Genomic DNA, 21,907 nt, shown 5'->3' on the forward strand with positions numbered 1-21,907 from the left:
TTAATAGGATTGTGTAACACAACTTAAATGCTGCCCAAAGTCAGAAATTCGTCTACACTAAATAATGGATACTCACCGCTCTACTCCCTGGAAGGAACAAGGTGGTGACATGATACAACGAGCTCTTCTAGAGTGATGACAACTTGTCTCCTTGGAATCCCCCATAGGAGCTTGGTTGTCAGATCAGGAGACACTCGGCCACTGAATCATGGTCGCCTGTTCTTCAGAAATGCGGCAGATGTGAGTATTGGATCATTGTCATGATGGAAAATTGCTTGTCTACCGAGGGCACGGTGTGATGTCGGCATCTTCTCTGTCACTATAGGGCAGCATATCTGTGAGTTCATGATACCATTAATGACAAGTAGACTCCGACACCAGCAGCTCATGTACCCGCATAAGGACACCGGCACCACCAGGTCTCACTGAGGGCACCGTGCATTTTTCTTTGCAATGCTGTCAGTGTTGAAGCCATCAGTCCCACAAACCTTTCTCTTGGTCTCGTCCCTCCAGAGTATGGAGACCCAGAATCTTCATATGGGCCCAAGCAAATTGTAGGCAACTTTTTTGTGCCTGGACTTGAAGCGTCTTCATCCGTCTTCCTCCACGGACGACCCCCATATATGCCGGTCCCCTGTAATGTGCGCTGTATTGTGTCACTTGAAACACTCACCCCGGTTAAACTTTTTACTTCTTTAGATATCTTCAACCTTCTCCAAAGACGTTCTTGTTTAGGTGATGACTTCCATGGTCGCCTGGACGTCTCTGTGAGATGCTGCAGTTCCATCTTTGTTACATTTTTCTACCACTTTTTCTCCAGTATTCTGAGTGAGAAGTAAAGCTTTCTGATCTTATTGTAACCTTCACCTTTCTTGTGTAAATACATTATTTTCTTTCTCAGGTTTGTAACATTTCTCTTCCATGTGGTGCTATTGCTGACAGCATGAAATGGGAATGGAAATAGGTTTTCTTTGTTAAATATTGCCCTTCTATAGTCTCCCATCTACAGGAAAGCAGTGTAATGAAGAATTAAACTTACCTGTGGTTAAATTTTACTCCTAAGACTTTCCTTGGGGTGTACTCATCTTTTCAACATGCTGTCCCGAATGTGTCTCGTCTGCCGGTTACATCTTGTATTGGAATGGATTTACTTTCAGTTGATGCTGAAGGGTTTAAGAGAAAGCTCTTCTGGCTGAGATTACTCATAGCCTGATCACTTATCATGTCATCACACCCTTCCGCTATATTTATCCACTCCTGGCTTTATTCCATGCTGGTGAAACATTGTCAATACTGACCTGTTGTGAATACGTTTTTCAGTTTGGGGCTCCCTCTTGTGGTCAGTGCTGGCGGTGCAGTTGATGTATGGAATGAAAGCGACACACCTGCAGAGGACTGGCAATCAGGGTCAGATTGGGACTATATAACTGAGTAGTCTTCTCTTGTTACTTGCCGGTGGTCAATGTCTCCTGTGTGTTAAGGACATTCTGTAACCAGCTCTGCTCACTTCCAGAACTCCTCTCAGATAAGTGGTCTTTGTACCTCTGCTGTTTGTTTTCCACTTTCTTGTTGTTTTTTTCTGCTTTAATACTAATGCTTGATTCCTATTTTGTCTGTGTGGAGTTTGTGGTGGAATGGGATCATTCCCTGCTGGGAGTGACTGTATACTTAGTTCCATGATTCTGCAAGGTTTGTGTCTGTCATGCTTGGTATTAATTCAGTCCCTCATCTGTATTAGTGTTTTTGGATCCCAGTAACATCTGAGTGCTGGTACAGTAGGGGAGAGGTTGTGTGACCTCAGAATTTTTCCATATCAGTAGTGCTGGTGTATATTAGGGGTTTTACGGCTGCAGACAGTTGCTCTTTCCTATCCTTTCCTATAAAGATAGTTTGGGCCTCACCTTTGCTGAATCTGTCTTTTCTGGCTTTGTATTGCATTTTTCTATATCACCGTAGCCTTTACATGTGGGGGGGCTATCTATCTATCTTTGGGGACTACTCCGAGGCAGATTAGCTTTCTTATATTTCTATCTGTGAGATTATTTAGTTCTCTGGCTGTGTCGAGGCGTCCAGGTCATCGTAGGCTTGTCCCACGGCTACTGTTAGTTGTGTGTCAGGATTAGGTCTGCAGTCCGTTAAGTTTCCAGCCACTCTGTTACCTTTTGGGATTCCGCATTATTTGATCTTCCCCGGTCCCTGAATCATAACACTGACCACTTTGACGGACCCAGTCTCTGGAGAAGCTGAGTTGTCATTTTAGTTGCAGCAGAGAGATTTCCTGCTGGAGAAACATAGGATTGACATTTATTGTGTCTTTTCCCATTTATTTGTCTTACCTTTCTCATGTTGTCTTATTGTAGTAGTGGGACTAGTGTCTTGCTGCTCTACTCATTTGCCAGGGTAAGTTTAGGGTCAGTGAGGGCCTAGGCACGTGATGGTGAACGCAGGGAAGTACCCATCTAGGAACATTAGGGAGTGCAGGGATCAGCCACAGGTGAGTGTGAGATGGTGACCCATCTCCCCTCTCCTTATCACCAGGGCCTTCCTTTAACGCCTCTCCTCGTTTTCCCTCTGTGTTGCGCCGCAGCCCGGACGTTCCCTCGTCCCGGTGTGACACATGGTTTTGAATGGATTTACTTTTTTGGATGTGCAAAAAAACAAATCTTGTTTGCAATCAATGGCCCAGATTTGTAGGACAGTTTTGTAGTCTGGTATCTCATAGAAAATGTGGATTCTGGAAGGAAACTAAAGGTTTCTGAGAAATCTGTCTTGGGTGTCTTTATACTGTCACTTTAACATACACAATATTTGCACAGACACTCACACTCACACTCACAGCCCAGCTTTCTCGACAGATGAAGACTTTAGACCACATAAGGTGCTCCGGACCTCAGAGGACAGGACTGCACCGCCATCGCGTCCGTCTTCACTTTTCGCAGTGCAGCCTCTCCTGTCTGATCCAACGTCTACCAGCACTCAGTTACTGTATAATATCCTAGGAGTGTTGTAGCTGCAGGGCATGGGAGTGACAGGCTGCAGGACCTGAGTGACCTGCAGAAGTGAATGGCAGCAGGGGTCTATGCCCCTCAGAGGAAGCAGTCCGAGCTGTGGCTCGGGTAAATGCAGCCTGCCTGCTCTGCAGAAGATGGGGGCTGGCGGGCAGAGCATTCTTACTCATCTGCTTGCACGGTGTTGTCTGTCTGCCCATGTGGATGTACAGTTGTGCTCAAAAGTTTACATACCCCGGCACATTTTTTGCTTTCTTGGCCTTTTTTCAGAGAATATGAATGATAACACCATCTTTTTCCCCCTCAAGGTTAGTGGTTGGGTGAAGCCATTTATTGTCAAACTACTGTGTTTTCTCTTTTTAAATTATAATGACAACCAAAAACATCCCAAACCTCCAGCCTACACAAATCCCTCTCCAATATTAAATTATCCTCCTCTATATTAATTACCTTGCATAGTTTAGTATCTGCAAATATTGAAATTAAACTCTGTATTCCCCCTACAAAGTCATTAATAAATGTTATAAAGAAGAGGGCCCAATACTGACCCTTGTAGTACCATGCTGATAACTGTGACTGCGTGTGTTTCATTAATAATTATTACCCTTTGTGAGACGGTTCTTAATCCATTTACATATATTTTTCCATATTCCCATCAATTTTATGTATCATACAGCTTTGAAAAATCCATATAGATGACATCCACTGGATTTCTCTGGTCCAGTCTATAACTTACCTCTTCATAGAAGCTGATCAGATTAGCTTGACAGGACCAATCCCTCATAAACTCATGTTGATACTGAATTATGAGGTTATTCTTTTTTTTTCTTAGGAAACCCAGAAGGATTTTACCCCTATAATTTCCAGTTCCAGATTTTGCCCCGTTTTTGAATATTGGCTCCACATGTGCTCTGCGCCGTCCTGTGGTACAGACCTGGTTATTATGGAGTCTGTGAATATTAGTGATAATGGTCTGTATATCACCGCACTTATTCCTGGAGTATGGGGGGTGTATGCCATCTTTTCCTGGGGATTAATTGACATTTATTGGGGAATTTATGGTCTCCCTGATCAGGTCATCTAAAATGGGATTTTCTTGTATAAATACTGTAGAAAAAAGGAGTTTAGCAGATCGGCCTTTCCTTCATCCTCTTCCACCCAGAATATTTTTTTGGGGTTGTTGAGAGGTTCTTTTGGGGAGCAGCACATGGATATTTTGATTGAAGAAACAATCCCAGGTATTTCTGCAACAAAATCTGCTGCTAAACTTTTTTTAACCCATTACTTGCCAAATTAGCAATTTTCATTTTTTTTTTTTTTTATTAAATGACAGATTTTTAATGATTTGGGTCCTAATGAATCAGAAACATAATTTGCCATATTATAATTAATAATAATTATTAAATTAATAAGTAATTATTACTAATCATAATTAATAATAATTATTATTAAATAATTATTGGACCTAATTATAAAATCTTAGTTGCTAGAAGCAAAGATTAGGCGTCCCAAAAAAAGGACATTGGTAGATAATGGGTTAAGAAAAAAATGTCCTCAGCCGGTGCAGTAACTGGTCATACTGGTTACGTAATGTTTACCTACTTGCAAGAAACAAATGTGGACCTAGCTCTTTAAGGCTCCTCGTGTTGTCCTTATACGTATGGCACGTACATATGTGCTTTTATTATAGGGAATGTATGAGATTCCGGCTCTGGACTTTATATACGTTGTGATATCCCCCCCCCCCAGGGTATGTACCCTACAGAGGTGGAAATTATATAAAATGATACAGAAAAAGACTGAAAAAGGTCACAAAGAGTGGATGACCTCTAAAAAAAAATTGCCTTGTAAGGAGGTTAAAGGGACAGGGCCAAAGTCGCTCAGGGCTTAATTTTCGTGTTTTGCCGTGTCCCCTCCCCAGAGAAAGTAGGTGGGGAGGTGGAGATGATCTTCAGGATCTATAGATTCAGCTTATTCACAACTAAGACAGCTGCCACCTCCGTCCTGACGACCGAGCGTCTGATAATCCATTGTGGACCTCGGCACCTGCAGGACCAGGCCGGGGGATTCTGGAGACAGGGTGACCCGGTTGCTACCTCTACTTTTGGCCTGGATAGAAGATGGACATTACAGAGCCAAACCCCTGTCATGCGTCAGAGAGGTTTAGTTGGAGGATCAAGTGCAAAGATCCAGTATGGAAGCTGGAGAAGCTGAGAGTCCAAATACTATTCGAATGGGAAGAAGAATTCGAAGACCAATTCTACTCTCCGTCCAGCACCCTTTTCTATTCTGTGATCCCTTACGCTCGATACCTCTTGATCCGCTTCGCCGAGGATTGCCTAAAGGTTTCGGGACTGAAAGGCGACCAATTCCCAAGCTACGCTTTTCACCTTGGGTTGGCCGTCACCTACAACCGGCCAGAAATCCTAACCCTGATTATGGAGACCTGTCAACAGCTTCCACTCCTCCATTCCTACATAAACCTGGAGAATTACTTTTTTATAAATGAAGGGAAGACCCCTCTGCATCGGGCCTGTGAACATCTCAAAAACGATCTGGTCTTAATCTTGCTACGCTATGGAGCGGAACCAAGACTGGACGACAATGGACAAACGCCGATGGATGACATCTTGACCCAAATATGGAGCTCGAGGGACAACATGGAACTGAAGATGCAGTGTTTAGATTTCCTCCTGCTCTTTACACCCCCTGAGAGTTTACAAATGAAAGAAGCCTTGCGGGAGAATGGGGAATACTGGGAGACGGTACTGGGAGAAGATATTTATGCCTATCTGTTGGGAGAACAGCCGGCTCCTCTAGCTTTGATGTCCATGAAGAAGGCTCTGATGCAGTTGCCACCATCAAAGCTTATGAAGTCTATAGAAAGTCTTCCTATTCCTCATAGCTTAAAGAACAGGTTCACCCTTGGATACTAGGGGACATTAGGACAGTATCAGAAATTCAATAAGAAGTGATATTTTATGGGATTTTCCAGATTTTAAACATTTATCACCTATTCTTAGGATAGAAAACCTATTAGTGATTGTTGAGGAGCCAACTTTTAGGTAGGGGGTTGTGACACCAACTAAACATTGAAGCCCTAGAGAACTCCTTAAGCATACTTTATATAGTTTTAGCCTTATCAAGATTGTGAGGATGAGAACTGATGTGACCAGTGAGACTGCGCTGTAGAATATGTTGGTGCTATAAGTAATATGAAACATTCTTTGTGCTTTAAATGTATTTTCAGGACCTCTGATTGTTAATTTTCAATCCTCTGCAGACCTAATGCTTCGTGTTTTGCTTCTTCGCCCATTTTTAAGATTGTAGCTTGCAGTCAGTGAATGGAAACCGTATGGATCCTCTGTAAGATAAATTCTGCGGCACAGATCTCCCTCCTGTTATGAATTGATTTGATCTGGCTTGTTACAATGTATCAGTCCTCACAGACTGGATAGAAATGTATCCAACCTTCAGACGTTCTAGGTCTAGAGAAGTATCAGATTTCCATCCATCCCAGGAGCAGATTTCACATTTTGCATCAAAAACGCACAAAAACGCTGCAAAAACACATCAAGAATGCTGCAAAAACGTATCAAAAACACACGTTTTTGTGCCAAGACATGCAGAAATCAGTTGCAGAAATTTCTGCATCTGAACAGGTGTGCACACAGCCTTACAATCCTGCAGGGGCTTTGCTGCGCTGCTGAGCCCTTGTACACGACATCTAGTTGCTCTGCCTCAGTTTACAATGGACTCGCTTCCTCCCGATCTGCTCTGGTTTCTCGTCAGGATGTAAAAATCTTTCATCTTTTACCTTAGCTTTACCTTAGGGGGAATTTCAAGTATTTTTCTGGCTTATTTCTATTCACTGATTCTCAAGATATTTGATCCTTATTACTTCCAGCTAGAAGAGGTATTATCCAGAGGTTCTGATTCACATATGTATACACATAATATACTGATTTCTAACATTTATATTAATTATTAAAAGTTATGCAACTTTCTAACCTATTTTCTTTTATAATTCCTGGGTTCTTTAGTTTCCTGCTTGCTGTCAGTGAATTAATACATTCTTGCTTAGACCCTGAGGCATCGATTCTTTACTGTCCACACGTCTGGCTTTGTAACAATGTATCAATCTAGATCAGAGGTCCCCAACCTTTTCGAGAGGTGGTCACCAGCCGCATTATCTTAGATTCCCTCTTTGTCCCCTCTGAAGGTTCTCTTCCAGTGACACTTTTGGAGTAATAATGCCCTGAATACCCCAATATAAAATAATAATGCGGAGGAGGAGAGCGGCGTGACAGGAGGGGTGCGGGAACATCAGGAATGGTAAGTGATTTTTTTTTTTAACACAGAAATGGAGAGCATGAAAAAGGGGGTGAATGGGAGAGAGGAATCAATATAGGGACTTATAATGAATTGGGGAGGGGGAAGAGACAAGGCACAATACAGGGACTTATAATGAATTGGGGAGGGGGGGGAAAGAGAAGGTACAATACAAGGACTTATAATGAATTGGGAAGGGGGGGAAATAGAAGGCACAATACAAGGACTTATAATGAATTGGGGAGGGGGGAGAGAGAAGGCACAATACAGTGACTCAATTAATTGGGAAAGGAGAGAGGGCACAGTACAGGGCCTCAATGAATTGGGGAGAGCTGAAGAGAGATGGCACAATACAGGAGCACATAATCAATTGTGGGGAAGGGGAGATGACACAATACAAAAATTATAATGAATTGGGCAAGGAAAGAGGGCACAATAAAGGAACTAATAATGAATGGGGGGAGGGATGGAAAGAGGATAATAAAGGGTCTTATAATGAATTGGGGAGTGTAAGGGAGAGCAATATACAAGCACTTATCGTGAATTTGGTTTGGCAGAGAACATAATGCATGGACTCAGGGCATGACAATCATGACTGGTGTATGGGGCCCAGTGAAGTGAGGGGCCCGGCCAGGGGCGATCGCGATGAGTGGTGGGGGGAGGGGGCGCTAACCCTAGCCCCTGCTTTGCTTCAGCTGTATGTGCATCAGAGGGCGCACATCCAGCTGAAATGCATCGTAGTGCAGAGAGGACGCTGTGCAACGTGGGAGCTGGGAAGGTGTCATATATACCAGGAGCAGGACATATATACAGGAAGGGTGCAGAAACCAGGATGGGGACATATATACCAGAATGTGCCCGGGGGAAATACTAGGAGGGGCCCAGGATGGAACATATATACCAGGATGCAGATAAATAAAGCAGGATGGGGACATATATAGCAGGATGGGCCCAGGAGGAGGACATATATACAAGGAGGGGGACATATTTTCAAGGAGGGGGTTAAATATACCAGGAGAAGGACATATATACCAGTAGGATATTATACTGAGGGGCAGTATTTGTGTGGTGGGGGACACTATACAGAGTCGAAGTGTGTGTGGGGCAATATACAGAGGGGCAGTCTGTGTGCTGAGATTTATATATATATATATATATATATATATAGTCATATGAAAAAGTTTGGGCACCCCTATTAATGTTAACCTTTTGTCTTTATAACAATTTGGGTTTTTGCTATTTCAGTTTCATATATCTAATAACTGATGGACTGAGTAATATTTCTGGATTGAAATGAGATTTATTGTACTAACAGAAAATGTGCAATCCGCATTTAAACAAAATTTGACCGGTGCAAAAGTATGGGCACCTCAACATAAAAGTGACATTAATATTTTGTAGATCCTCCTTTTGCAGAAATCACAGCCTCTAGTCGCTTCCTGTAGCTGTTAATGAGTTCCTGGATCCTGGATGAAGGTATATTTGACCATTCCTGTTTACAAAACAATTCCAGTTCAGTTAAGTTTGATGGCCGCCGAGCATGGACAGCCGCTTCACATCATCCCACAGATTTTCAATGATATTCAGGTCTGGGGACTGGGATGGTCATTCCAGAACATTGTAATTGTTCCTCTGCATGAATGCCTGAGTAGATTTGGAGCGGTGTTTTGGATCATTGTCTTGCTGAAATATCCATCCCCTGATTAACTTCAACTTCGTCACTGATTCTTGCACATTATAGTCAAGAATCTGCTGATACGGAGTTGAATCCATTCGACCCTCAACTTTAACAAGATTCCCGGTGCCGGCATTGGCCACACAGCCCCAAAGCATGATGGAACCTCCACCAAATTTTACTGTGGGTAGCAAGTGCTTTTCTTGGAATGCCGTGTTTTTTTGCCTCCATGCATAACGCCTTTTTCTATGACCAAACAACTCAATCTTTGTGTCATCAGTCCACAGGACCTTCTTCCAAAATGTAACTGGCTTGTCCAAATGTGCTTTTGCATACCTCAGGCGACTCTGTTTGTGGCGTGCTTGCAGAAACGGCTTCTTTCGCATCACTCTCCCATACAGCTTCTCCTTGTGCAACGTGCGCTGTATTGTTGAACGATGCACATTGACACCATCTGCAGCAAGATGATGCTGCAGGGCTTTGGAGGTGGTCTGTGGATTGTCCTCGTCTGTTCTCACAATTCTTCTTCTCTGCCTTTCTGATATTTTTCTTGGCCTGCCACTTCTGGGCTTAACAAGAACTGTACCTGTTTTTCCATTTCCTTACTATGTTCCTCACAGTGGAAACTGACATTTTAAATCTCTGAGACAACTTTTTGTATCCTTCCCCTGAACACCTATGTTGAATAATCTTTGTTTTCAGATCATTTGAGAGTTGTTTTGAGGAGCCCATGATGCCACTCTTCATAGGAGATTCACATAGGAGAACAACTTCCAAGTGGCCACCTTAAATACCTTTTCTCATGATTGGATACACCTGCCTATGAAGTTCAAAGATCAATGAGGTTACAAAACCAATTTAGTGCTTTAGTAAGTCAGTAAAAAGTAGTTAGGAGGGTTCAAATCAAAAAATTGATAAGGGTGCCCATACTTTTGCACCGGTCAAATTTTGTTTAAATGCGGATTGCACATTTTCTGTTAGTACAATAAACCTCATTTCAATCCAGAAATATTACTCAGTCCATCAGTTATTAGATATATGACACTGAAATAGCAAAAACCCAAATTGTTATAAAGAAAAAAGGTTAACATTAATAGGGGTGCCCAAACTTTTTCATATGACTGCATATATATATATATATATATATATATATATATATATATATATATATATATATATATAAAAAAAGAGGGCAGCATATGTGAGGGATATTATACAAAGGGGAAGTGTGGAAGTGTGTGCGCGGGGAGATATTATACAGAGGGGCAATGTGTGTGGGGGATATTATACAGAGGGGGCGTGTGTGTGGGGGATATTATACACAGGGGCAGTGTGTGTGCGGGGGAATTATACACAGTGGCAGTGTGTGGGGGGGGGAATTATACACAGTGGCAGTGTGTGTGGGGGGAATTATACAGAGGAGTAGTGTGTGTTGTAGGGATATTATACAGAGGGGCATTGTGTGGATGTATATTATACATGGGGCATTGTGTGTGTGGGTATTTATACATGGGGCAGTGTGGGAAAGAAATTATGGAGAGGGGCGGTGATGAGGGTGTATTATGGAGGGGGCGCTGTAGGGGTGTTGTAACGCTTGCCTGGAACCACAGTGTCAAGATGGCTTTCACGGACAGGCTAGAGGCAAGCCGCTCACTAAGCAGGATCCCGAGAAGCCTGAAACCCTTTAACCCCTATACAGGGATTTGGAATTACTACAAAGCCACAGAGATCGCTACCTGTGGAAGGCTGTAATTCCAAGAAGAGTAGTTGTCAGGCAGGGTCAAACCAGGAGACAGAGAAAAGGGACAAAATCGGCAGACAAGAGCATAGTCAGGAATCAGGCTGAGGTCAAAACCGGAGATGGCAGCGAAGTACAAAAACGGCAGGCAGGAGAATAGTCAGAGAGCAGGCAGGGGTCAAAACAGGAATCAATATTCAAAACAGAGCGAGAACCAGAGACAAGCAGTACTACAAAAACACATCTGGCAGCGACTAGCAGACAGGAGGGGTGATTAGAAGGGTGCGGTGTCTTCCCATTGTCTGTAGCTGAAAGGTGGTAACTTCAGCTGGAAGACAGTTGCCACCTACAGTCATCCAGTGGTATCGCTGGTCCCAGGGAAACTCAGCTTAGTGGATAGGCGGAGCCTGTGCCCACCAGAGCCACTGGCACCTACTCCTCTCCTATCACCAGCACTATCCACGGCGGGAACACGGTGTCGCCTGGTGACTGAAGTAGAAGTTGCAGGCGCTCTGGTGGGGACGTGACAGGTGTACAGAACTGGAAGACGAGCCAGGAATCTCACATAACTAGAAGACGAGCCAGGAATCTCACAGAACTGGAAGACAAGCCAGGAATCTCACAGAACTGGAAGATGAGCCAGGAATCTCACATAACTAGAAGACGAGCCAGGAATCTCACAGAACTGGAAGACGAGCCAGGAATCTCACAGAACTGGAAGATGAGCCAGGAATCTCACATAACTAGAAGACGAGCCAGGAATCTCACAGAACTGGAAGACGAGCCAGGAATCTCACAGAACTGGAAGATGAGCCAGGAATCTCACATAACTAGAAGACGAGCCAGGAATCTCACAGAACTGGAAGACGAGCCAGGAATCTCACAGAACTGGAAGACGAGCCAGGAATCTCACATAACTAGAAGACGAGCCAGGAATCTCACAGAACTGGAAGACGAGCCAGGAATCTCACAGAACTGGAAGATGAGCCAGGAATCTTACAGAACTGGAAGACGTCTCCAAAGAAGAGCAGTGCATGCAAGACGAGCCAGGAATCTCACAGAACTGGAAGACGAGCCAGGAATCTCACAGAACTGGAAGACAAGCCAGGAGTCTCTCAGAATTGAAAGACGAGCCAGGAATTTCACAGAACTGGAAGACGTCTCCAAAGAAGAGTAGAGCATGCAAAACAAGAAAAGACTCTCAGAGAACTGGAAAGACGAGCCAGGAATCTCACAGAACTGGAAGATGAGCCAGGAATCTCACAGAACTGGAAGATGTCTCTAAGGCCTCTTTCACATGTACGTGCCTCCGGTACGTGGTTGGCAGTTTTCTCACGTACCGGAGGTACGTACACACATTGACATATGTTTTCATATGGTTTTGGACACACGTAAGTATTTTCGAACGGAGCGTGTGTCCGTTCCGTGCTGACGTGTGTCCATTTGCTCCACACTCCGACATGTCCGTTTTCTCTCCGGCATCACGGGTGTCACACGGAATGCAAACGTGTCACACGTAACACAAACGGACCACACGGATGTGTTCCAGGTGACCCACGACGGAGAAAAGACATATGTCGGCGTGAAAAAACCCCAAACCTTTACTCACCTTCTCCAGCCCTGCAGTCTCTTCCGCTGCTGTCACTTGCTGCCGACCACCGCTCATTATGCTCATTGCATATTCACTTCACTGCGGCCGGAAGCGGCAGCAGCGGGGAGTCGGCAGGACCGGAGACCGGAGATCAGCACCACGGACAGCGAAGCCAGGGGCAGGTGAGCAGAAAGTTCCTGTTCTCCGTGTGTTATCACGGATAACACACGGAGAACACAGGTAGCCCATAAACACGGCTCACGGAAGGCAAAACGCACCTCTGACACGTCCGCGAAAAATGTGCGTGGTTTTTAACGGACGTGTAAAAGAGGCCTAAGGAAGAAAGGATGAAAATCCTTCAAACAAGAACTGGTAGAAACAAGGCTGCTACAAAAAGCGTTTACAAGCTGTGATACTGCCAAAGGGTGTGCTACCAGGTACTAACCATGCAGGGTGCACAAACCTTTGCATTGACCCATTTGCCTTTTTTTGTTAATTTACAAATGTAAAACATGAAAATATAGCTATTTTTTTTGCTTAAAATTCAAAAGAAATGTGTCCTTTTTAACGTTATGCATTTTAGAGATTATTTCATCTTCAACTTCCTTAACTGTTCATAATAACACTAATTTTGACCAGGGGTGCCAAAACATTTGCATACCACTGTATATACACAAATACTGTACATAGTTAGGGCTGATACTGAGAATTTGAGAATTACACCCTGTATATAGAAGAGGAGAAATATACACAACATGCACAGAGCAACAATATATTCAGTGTTAAGAACTATAGAGTGGAGCTACTGTATGTATATATTATATAGTATAGAGATACGCCAGTGTGTGTAGTGTGGATTCCCCACTATATGTACTGTATATATGGTACTTCATATAGGAGACACCCCAGCTGCTGACTATAGCGACTGCTGTATATACATTACATTGGGGACAGACTGTTATATATGCATTATATAGGTGATACGCATTGTCACCTATATAACAAATAGATATTGCAGTATCACCTACATAGTGTATATACAGCAGTCTATATACATTATACAGGTGACATTGTGACTTAAGGCAGTATTACCTTTTGTAATGTATATACAGCAGCCGCAGTAACACCTTTATAATGTATTTAGGCTGCTGTATATGCATTATGTAGGTGATTCCAAGACAGTTATATATACACATTACATAGGTGACACTGTCTGCAGTCACAGTATGATTTATATAGATTACTGTTTGGACATTATATAGCTGATATTGTGACTGCTGTATATACATTACATAGGTGATACTGCAACTGCTGTATGTACATTATATAGGTGATACTGCAAATGTTGTATGCACATTATATAGGTGATACTGCAACTGTTGTATGTTTATTATATAGGACATACTGCGACTGCTGTATATACATTAAATAGATGATACTGCAAAGGTTGTATGTACATTATATAGGATACTGCGACTGCTGTATATACATTACATAGGTGATACTGCAAATGTTGTATGTACATTATATAGGTGATACTGTGACTGCTGTTTGTATCTTATATAGGTCATACTGCGACTACTGTATATACATTAAATAGGTGATTCTGCGAATGTTGTATGTACTGTACATTATAAAGGAGATACTGCGACTGCTGTATATACATTAAATAGGTGATACTGCAAATGTTGTATGTACATCATATATAGGAGATACTGTGACTGCTGTATATACATTACATAGGTGATACCGCAAATGTATGTAGATTATATAGGTGATACTGCGACTGCTGTATGTATCTTATATAGGAAATACTGCGATTGCTGTATATACATTAAATAAGTGATACTGTGAATGTTGTATGTACATTATATAGGAGATACTGCGACTGCTGTATATACATTACATAGGTGATATTGTGAATGTTGTATGTACATTATATAGGAGATACTGCGACTGCTGTATATACATTACATAGGTGATATTGTGAATGTTGTATGTACATTATATAGGAGATACTGCGACTGCTGTATATATATTACATAGGTGATACTGCAAATGTTGTATGTACATTATATAGGTGATACTGCGACTGCTGCATGTACATGAAAAAAAAATCAATATTAAACCTCACCTAGATCCCTGGGATGGGCAGGATAGAGAGCTGTAGCGGGTCCAGCATAGGGCGATGGGCATGGGGCGTGCAGTGGAGTGTGATCCCCAGGATTGGTGAGATGAGAGGGTGACTCTGCCCACAATAATACATTCTGACGCAGGCATTCTCCAGCATCAGACAGAAGGAGCCCTGTGGGCACCGCAGCACACCTTTGTCAGAGCAAGCGGGCACACAGGGCTCCACGCCGAAGTTTTAAAGGGCCGGTGGCCCACTTTGTAATACAATGCTGCCAACCCAGCGGGCATATGTCCACCTTGACAAATCGACAGTCCAGACCTGTACACAGCTCAGCATACAATGTCACACATGAAAGCCTTAGATACACAGCTCAGCATACAATGTCACACATGAAAGCCTTAGATACACAGCTCAGCATACAATGTCACACATGAAAGCCTTAGATACACAGCTCAGCATACAATGTCACACATGAAAGCCTTAGATACACAGCTCAGCAGACAGTATCACTCATGATAGGATTAGATACACGGCTCAGCAGACATCACATAGGGGAGGGTTAGATACAGCAACTCTGCACTATCATGCATTATAGGCTTAGATACATGGCTCAGCAGACAGGATCACACATGATAGGATTAGATACACGGCTCAGCAGACATGATCACACATGATAGGATTAGATACACGGCTCAGCAGACATCACATAGGAGAGGATAAGATACAGCAGCTCCACACTATCACGCATTGTAGGCTTAGATACATGGCTCAGCAGACAGTATCACACAGGATAGAATTACGGTAGATACCCAGCTCAGATGACAGTATCACATAGTATAGGATTAGATACAGCAGTTCAGCAGACAGTATCACACAGTATAGGATTAGATACACGGCTTAGCAGACAGTATCATACATGTTAAGATTAGATACATGGCTCAGCAGAAAATATCACACTTGATTGGATTAGATACACAACTTAACAGAGAGTATCACAGAATGCCTTAGAGCAGCTCAGCAGACAGTATCACACATGATGGGATTGGATACACAGCTCAGCATAGTATCACACATGATAGGATTAGATACACAGCTCAGCAGACAGTATCACATAGGATAGGATTAGATACACAGCTCAGCAGGCAGTATCACACAGCAGAGGATTAGATACATGGCTCAGCAGACAGTATCACACAGGAGAGGATTAGATACACAGCTCAGCAGACATTATCACACAGGAATAGGATTAGATACACAGCTCAGCGGACAGTATCACACAAGAGAGGATTAGATACACGGCTCAGCAGACAGTATCACACAGGAGAAGATTAGATACACAGTTCAGCAGACATTATCACACAGGAATAGGATTAGATACACAGCTCAGCAGACAGTATCACATACAGGAGAGGATTAGATACACGGCTCAGCAGACAGTATCACACAGGATAGGCTTAGATACACGGCTCAGCAGACAGTATGACACAGGATAGGCTTAGATACACGGCTCAGCAGACAGTATCACACAGGATAGGGTTAGATACACGGCTCAGCAGACAGTATCACACAGGAGAGGATTAGATACACAGCTTAGCAGACAGTATCACACAGGAGAGAATTAGATACACAGCTCAGCAGACAGTATCACACATGATAGGATTAGATACACGGCTCAGCAGACATGATCACACATGATAGGATTAGATACAGCAGCTCCGCACTATCACGCATTGTAGGCTTAGATACATGGCTCAGCAGACAGGATCACACATGATAGGATTAGATACACGGCTCAGCAGACATGATCACATATGATAGGATTAGATACACGGCTCAGCAGACATGATCACATATGATAGGATTAGATACACGGCTCAGCAGACATGATCACATATGATAGGATTAGATACACGGCTCAGCAGACATCACATAGGAGAGGATTAGATACAGCAGCTCCACACTATCACGCATTGTAGGCTTAGTTACATGGCTCAGCAGACAGGATCACACAGGATAGGATTAGCTACAGCAGCTTAATAGACAGTATCACACAGGATAGAATTACAGTAGATACCCAGCTCAGAAGACAGTATCACACAGGATAGGATTAGATACACGGCTTAGCAGACAGTATCATACATGTTAAGATTAGATACATGGCTCAGCAGAAAATATCACACTTGATTGGATTAGATACACAACTCAACAGAGAGTATCACAGAATGCCTTAGAGCAGCTCAGCAGACAGTATCACACATGATAGGATTAGATACACAGCTCAGCAGACATTATCACACAGGAGATGATTAGATACACAGCTCAGCAGACAGTATCACACAGGGGAGGATTAGATACACAGCTCAGCAGACAGTATCACACATGATAGGATTAGATACACAGCTCAGCAGACAGTATCACACAGGATAGGATTAGATACATGGCTCAGCAGACAGTATCACACAGGATAGGATTAGATACACAGCTCAGCAGACAGTATCACATGTGGTAGGATTAGATACACAGCTGAGCAGACAGTATCACATAGGATAGGATTAGATACACAGCTCAGCAGACAGTATCACACATGATAGGATTAGATACACGGCTCAGCAGACAGTATCACACAGGAGAAGATTAGATACACAGCTCAGCAGACATTATCACACAGGAATAGGATTAGATACACAGCTCAGCAGACATTATCACACAGGAATAGGATTAGATACACAGCTCAGCGGACAGTATCACACATGATAGGATTAGATACACAGCTCAGCAGACAGTATCACACAGGAGAAGATTAGATACACAGCTCAGCAGACATTATCACACAGGAATAGGATTAGATACACAGCTCAGCGGACAGTATCACACAAGAGAGGATTAGATACACAGCTCAGCAGACAGTATCACACAGGAGAAGATTAGATACACAGTTCAGCAGACATTATCACACAAGAATAGGATTAGATACACACAGCTCAGCAGACAGTATCACATACAGGAGAGGATTAGATACACGGCTCAGCAGACAGTATCACACAGGATAGGCTTAGATACACGGCTCAGCAGACAGTATCACACAGGATAGGCTTAGATACACGGCTCAGCAGACAGTATCACACAGGATAGGGTTAGATAGACGGCTCAGCAGACAGTATCACACAGGAGAGGATTACATACACAACTTAGCAGACAGTATCACACAGGAGAGAGGATTAGATACACAGCTCAGCAGACAGTATCACACAGGAGAGGATTAGATACACGACTCAGCAGACAGTATCACACAGGATAGGCTTAGATACACAGTTCAGAAGACATTATCACACAGGATAGGCTTAGATACACGGCTCAGCAGCACACAATATATCACTCTGACCATGCAGAACAGAGATGACACCAGTCGTACAGAGATAAATCCCTTTATATAGAGCGGTATATCGGGACACGACATGGCACATGCTGATAATCGCTTCTCAAATAGAAAAATAGTTGCTGTCGATCTTCGCTCTGAAATATTTCATCTGATTCCAACTCCGGTAAATATAATCTGTGCATCTATTAATTATGTTAATGAGGACACATAATGCGCATATATTATGCAGATTTATGAGAAAAATGGATCACCAGCTGCATGGCAATATATAACCTTGTGACAGCGGACAGGGAGGAGAAGGGTTAAATAATGTCAGCCCCTAATTACAGGAACTGACAGTGTGCAGCCGATCCGATGGGACCGAGCGCGGCAGACAGTCACCATATTAGGGCCGGGCCGGCATGCTTTGTATTAGCAGAGTTTTTCACGTTTTTTTTGTTGTTGTTTTTTATCTTAGGGAACAGGATACATTGTTCTTAAAAAATCTAAAAACTTCTTCCCCGTCTTTTTTTTTTTACGTAAAAGTCGAGAAAATGTGATCCGCGATCTCGACTTTACGCGGATAATTGTGGAAACTGTTGTGGTTGATCCGACTGTTTGGCAGTGGGCAGGGTCACATTCAGGGCAAATTAGTTATATATGTATTGAATATGATGGGGGCAAAGCTGAAGGGGCATTTGCCCTAAATCTATAGGTGGCACTAACGAGCCATCAGGGTATTTAGATTCAGGGCAAAGGCAGTGAAACAAATGGGTGAAGGGAAGTCTGACCGTGCAAACTGCCAACTACCAACTGTCAACTGTCAACTGCCAACTGTCAACTGCCAACTGTCAACTGCCAACTGTCAAACATTTGAATTTAAAAAAAATGAACATGATTGTTTTTTGCAACATTGGTTACCATGGTAGCTAAATACTATTATTGCTTCCATTCCCCAATTATAAGAATACTCCCATAGGGGTAACTTCATCCGACTGGAATATTCTTGTATTTATGGTCAATATACTGCTGTACACCAATTATGGGACCACCCATTGATCGATAGAGTCATGGAACAAAGAGACGATCACATGATTAATTTAATACTAAGGGTCGTTTTGGAGGAAGACGCCATGTTGAGTGGTTGGGTAGAGATTGGGCGGATGGGTTGGGTCTTCTCGAATGTATTAACCTGACCCGGGCAATGGCTTTAGTGCGTGAGGTATAGGTAAAGCATGGAGGCTCTGTGGGAAGAGTGACGGTGGCAGACACTGCAAGACTTTTTGCATAGCTATAAGATACAATGTTGCGGGCGTATTTCCCACCAAGTAATTAAATTTGTCCTCTCCTAGTAAGGGATTCCAAAACTCCGGATGATCTTGAAGGATCTTCCTCATCTTGAAGTTCAGGGAGGGGGAAAAAAGTAGCAGATAATACAAGCAGAGTTTCTTAGAGACCACGTTGACCTTGGAGCTCCATAACTGCTCCAAAATGACATCCAAAGGGGTCTCCCCCTTCCGGTCCATGATCTTTGGGGATGCCCCATTGCCTAGGAGGATCAGAACAGTCTCGGCACTCAGGAGCTCGCAGGCCAGGTGGAGAGGGGTCTTCCCGTCAGACAGATGGAAGCAGCTGGCCCTATTGATGTAGGAGTTTAGACTCGGCAGCTTGTGGGACATCTTAATAATCATGATTAAGATGTCGCGTCTGTCGTAAGTGACGGCCAGTGCCAAGTGGGGGGCCGAAGGAGGACAACAGCAAAACTTGATTCCTGGCACCTTCAAAGCTTCCTCCGGGAAGTGAGACAGCAAATATTGGGCGTAACGCAGGTGATTATGCACCACGGCGTACATCAGGGCATCGGAGGGAGAATAGCACCTCATGCTCGCGTCTTCATCCCACTGGAAATATTCCATAGTCCTTATCTCCTCCAGTTTCCATACGGGTTCCTGGTCTCGCACCGCCTGGTAGAACATATAAGAATAGAATTTGCATTGCTCGTCTTGCAGGCTGACTTGGTTGCTGCACATGTCTTCTTCTGTCGGTGAGGCTGGAACGGAAAAAAAGGGAATATTCGCAAATTTTCCAAAATCCTGGAGGAGTCGAAGAGCTGATCTCCCACCGTCATGCAGCCACTGCGCGGAGACGCAGAGTCTCAAGCCACCATTGCAGCAGGTTCATCTTGTAGCGCGAGCCTTCGGATGGATTTAACCCTTAGCACCCTGGGTTCCTTTTTTCCCTTTGACGGTGCTCCTTTCTTCCAGCTGTCGTGCAACGACATGGGACCCCGCAAAAAGGCTTGATCAGCAGCAGCAGTAGGGTTGAGCATCCGATGCCCCTGTAACCCTTGATAGTAGGAAACCCCTCCTTCCTCTCGCCGCCCCTGCAGCTCCATGCTACATGCACATTGTGTCAATCTGTTTTCTCCCCACCGCCCGCTCATACTGCAGTGGTAGAAGCTGGTTTCCCTGCTCTACTTGCAATGCCTGGCTGAGGCGGGCTGGGTATACCATGCATTTATAGGGCTTGTACCATGCAATAGACCATGGCGGCAAATATCATTGATGCAACCTGTGCGGCCACAGAGGGGCCTATTTAAGCATTTTTAGGAGCTCTTTGGCTGCAAATGACCCATATATTGTTCTTGCACCGGGGTCCTTGTTTGTCTGTGTCCGCCAGTGGCTGATACAAAGGGCTAATGAATGAATTGGGGTGAAATTAATTAAAGAACTGGATGAACTCGAATCGATGAGATCAGGGATAAGATGGGTCGGATCAGAATATGGAAATGATGATTTGTAGGAGAGGAATTGTATGAAAGCTTTGTAGCCGTGCTGTAGGAAGCAGGTGACGCTCTTCTCCGAGGCTGAGCGGGGACGTCTGGAGAGGGGGGAGCTGCTGCTGCAGTGGGGAGTCATGTGCACAGGATGATGGATGATCCTGCATAGATGACGTCATTCTCCTCTTTCTCGATTCCCACCTCAAGAAAAGACCAGATTTTATTGTTCTAGATGAGATTGTGAAATAGATGTCACAGATCAAGGTTTCGTATAAGATCAGTATACTCAGTACCTGAAATACTCTGTACTGCTTGGAGGAACCTGCACCTTCCACTTTGTAACACTCTGTGACATCACACTTGTCCGTCTGTTACATACAACCCTGTTCTCTCCTAACATTCACATGAGTGGACAGGTCACTGTCTCCTACAAGATCAACTTACTCCTCTGCTTAAATACTCTGTGCACCTCCAATAAGAACCTCTGGGTGCCACATCTCCAACTTGTCCCCATTTACCAGTCATATTATGACTCTGCCCATTCTTCTTACAGGTCACTGACTCCCCACAAGATCAGCACACATCTCACCTGAAATACTCTGTGCTGCGTCAGAGACTGCTTCTATGTAACCCTCAGTCTGTGATCGCGCACTTGTCTCCATCCCCCGTCCCCCCTAACATTGTGACACTGCTCCTGTCACATGTAGCCCTGTCACTGTTAAGGGAGAAATATAAGGTAAGACTGCTAATGGAGTCTTTGTTCAGGGTAGATCCAGAGGCACGGGGCCAAATTAGGCATCTGCGCAGATATAATAAATGACTCAGAAAACAATGACCACAGAGACTGTGTTCACTCGGGCGACTGACCCGTGTAATGAATAGCTCAGATATTAGTATAACATTTCAACCTTTAGACTGCACAAAGTATCAAAATCTGTCTTTTCTCATACATTGAAGCCGTATAGGGAGGGTCAGGGAGAGGCGTAGGGACATAGAAACACACATTTCATCCCACAGATAACACATCCCTTCTTTGTGTGAAACCACTGATAAGACTTTCACTATGAAGACCTTCACTGTTCATTGTACATTTGTTCACTGTCCCTGGTTAACCCCCTCGTGAACATACAACAATCATATTATAGCGTCTGTGCGATTGTCGTATAGACACACAGATATTTATGCAGTGACATCTATATTTTGATTATTTACATACACAGATAATCTTATTACATTTAAACAAACAATCTATAGCCCAGGCTACCCTCACATCCTCACTAACACCATCAGAT

General features: G+C 43.6%; 2 protein-coding genes across 2 annotated transcripts; one reads left to right on the forward strand and one right to left on the reverse strand.

Annotated features, from left to right (window-relative positions):
- Positions 1-5,128: 5,128 nt before the first annotated feature.
- Positions 5,129-5,944, forward strand: LOC142297148 (ankyrin repeat domain-containing protein 9-like). Its single transcript, XM_075341423.1, has one exon. It carries the CDS (start codon positions 5,129-5,131, stop codon positions 5,942-5,944), a length of 816 nt encoding a protein of 271 aa, XP_075197538.1.
- Positions 5,945-17,883: 11,939 nt separating this feature from the next.
- On the reverse strand, positions 17,884-20,674 carry LOC142295923 (ankyrin repeat domain-containing protein 9-like). Its single transcript, XM_075339046.1, has one exon. The coding sequence runs from the start codon at positions 19,864-19,866 to the stop codon at positions 19,024-19,026; it is 843 nt and encodes a 280-aa protein (XP_075195161.1). The 5' UTR covers positions 19,867-20,674; the 3' UTR covers positions 17,884-19,023.
- Positions 20,675-21,907: the final 1,233 nt, after the last annotated feature.

This window comes from Anomaloglossus baeobatrachus, chromosome 3, assembly GCF_048569485.1.
Source record: "Anomaloglossus baeobatrachus isolate aAnoBae1 chromosome 3, aAnoBae1.hap1, whole genome shotgun sequence".
In the NCBI taxonomy this organism is placed as follows: Eukaryota; Metazoa; Chordata; class Amphibia; order Anura; family Aromobatidae; genus Anomaloglossus; species Anomaloglossus baeobatrachus.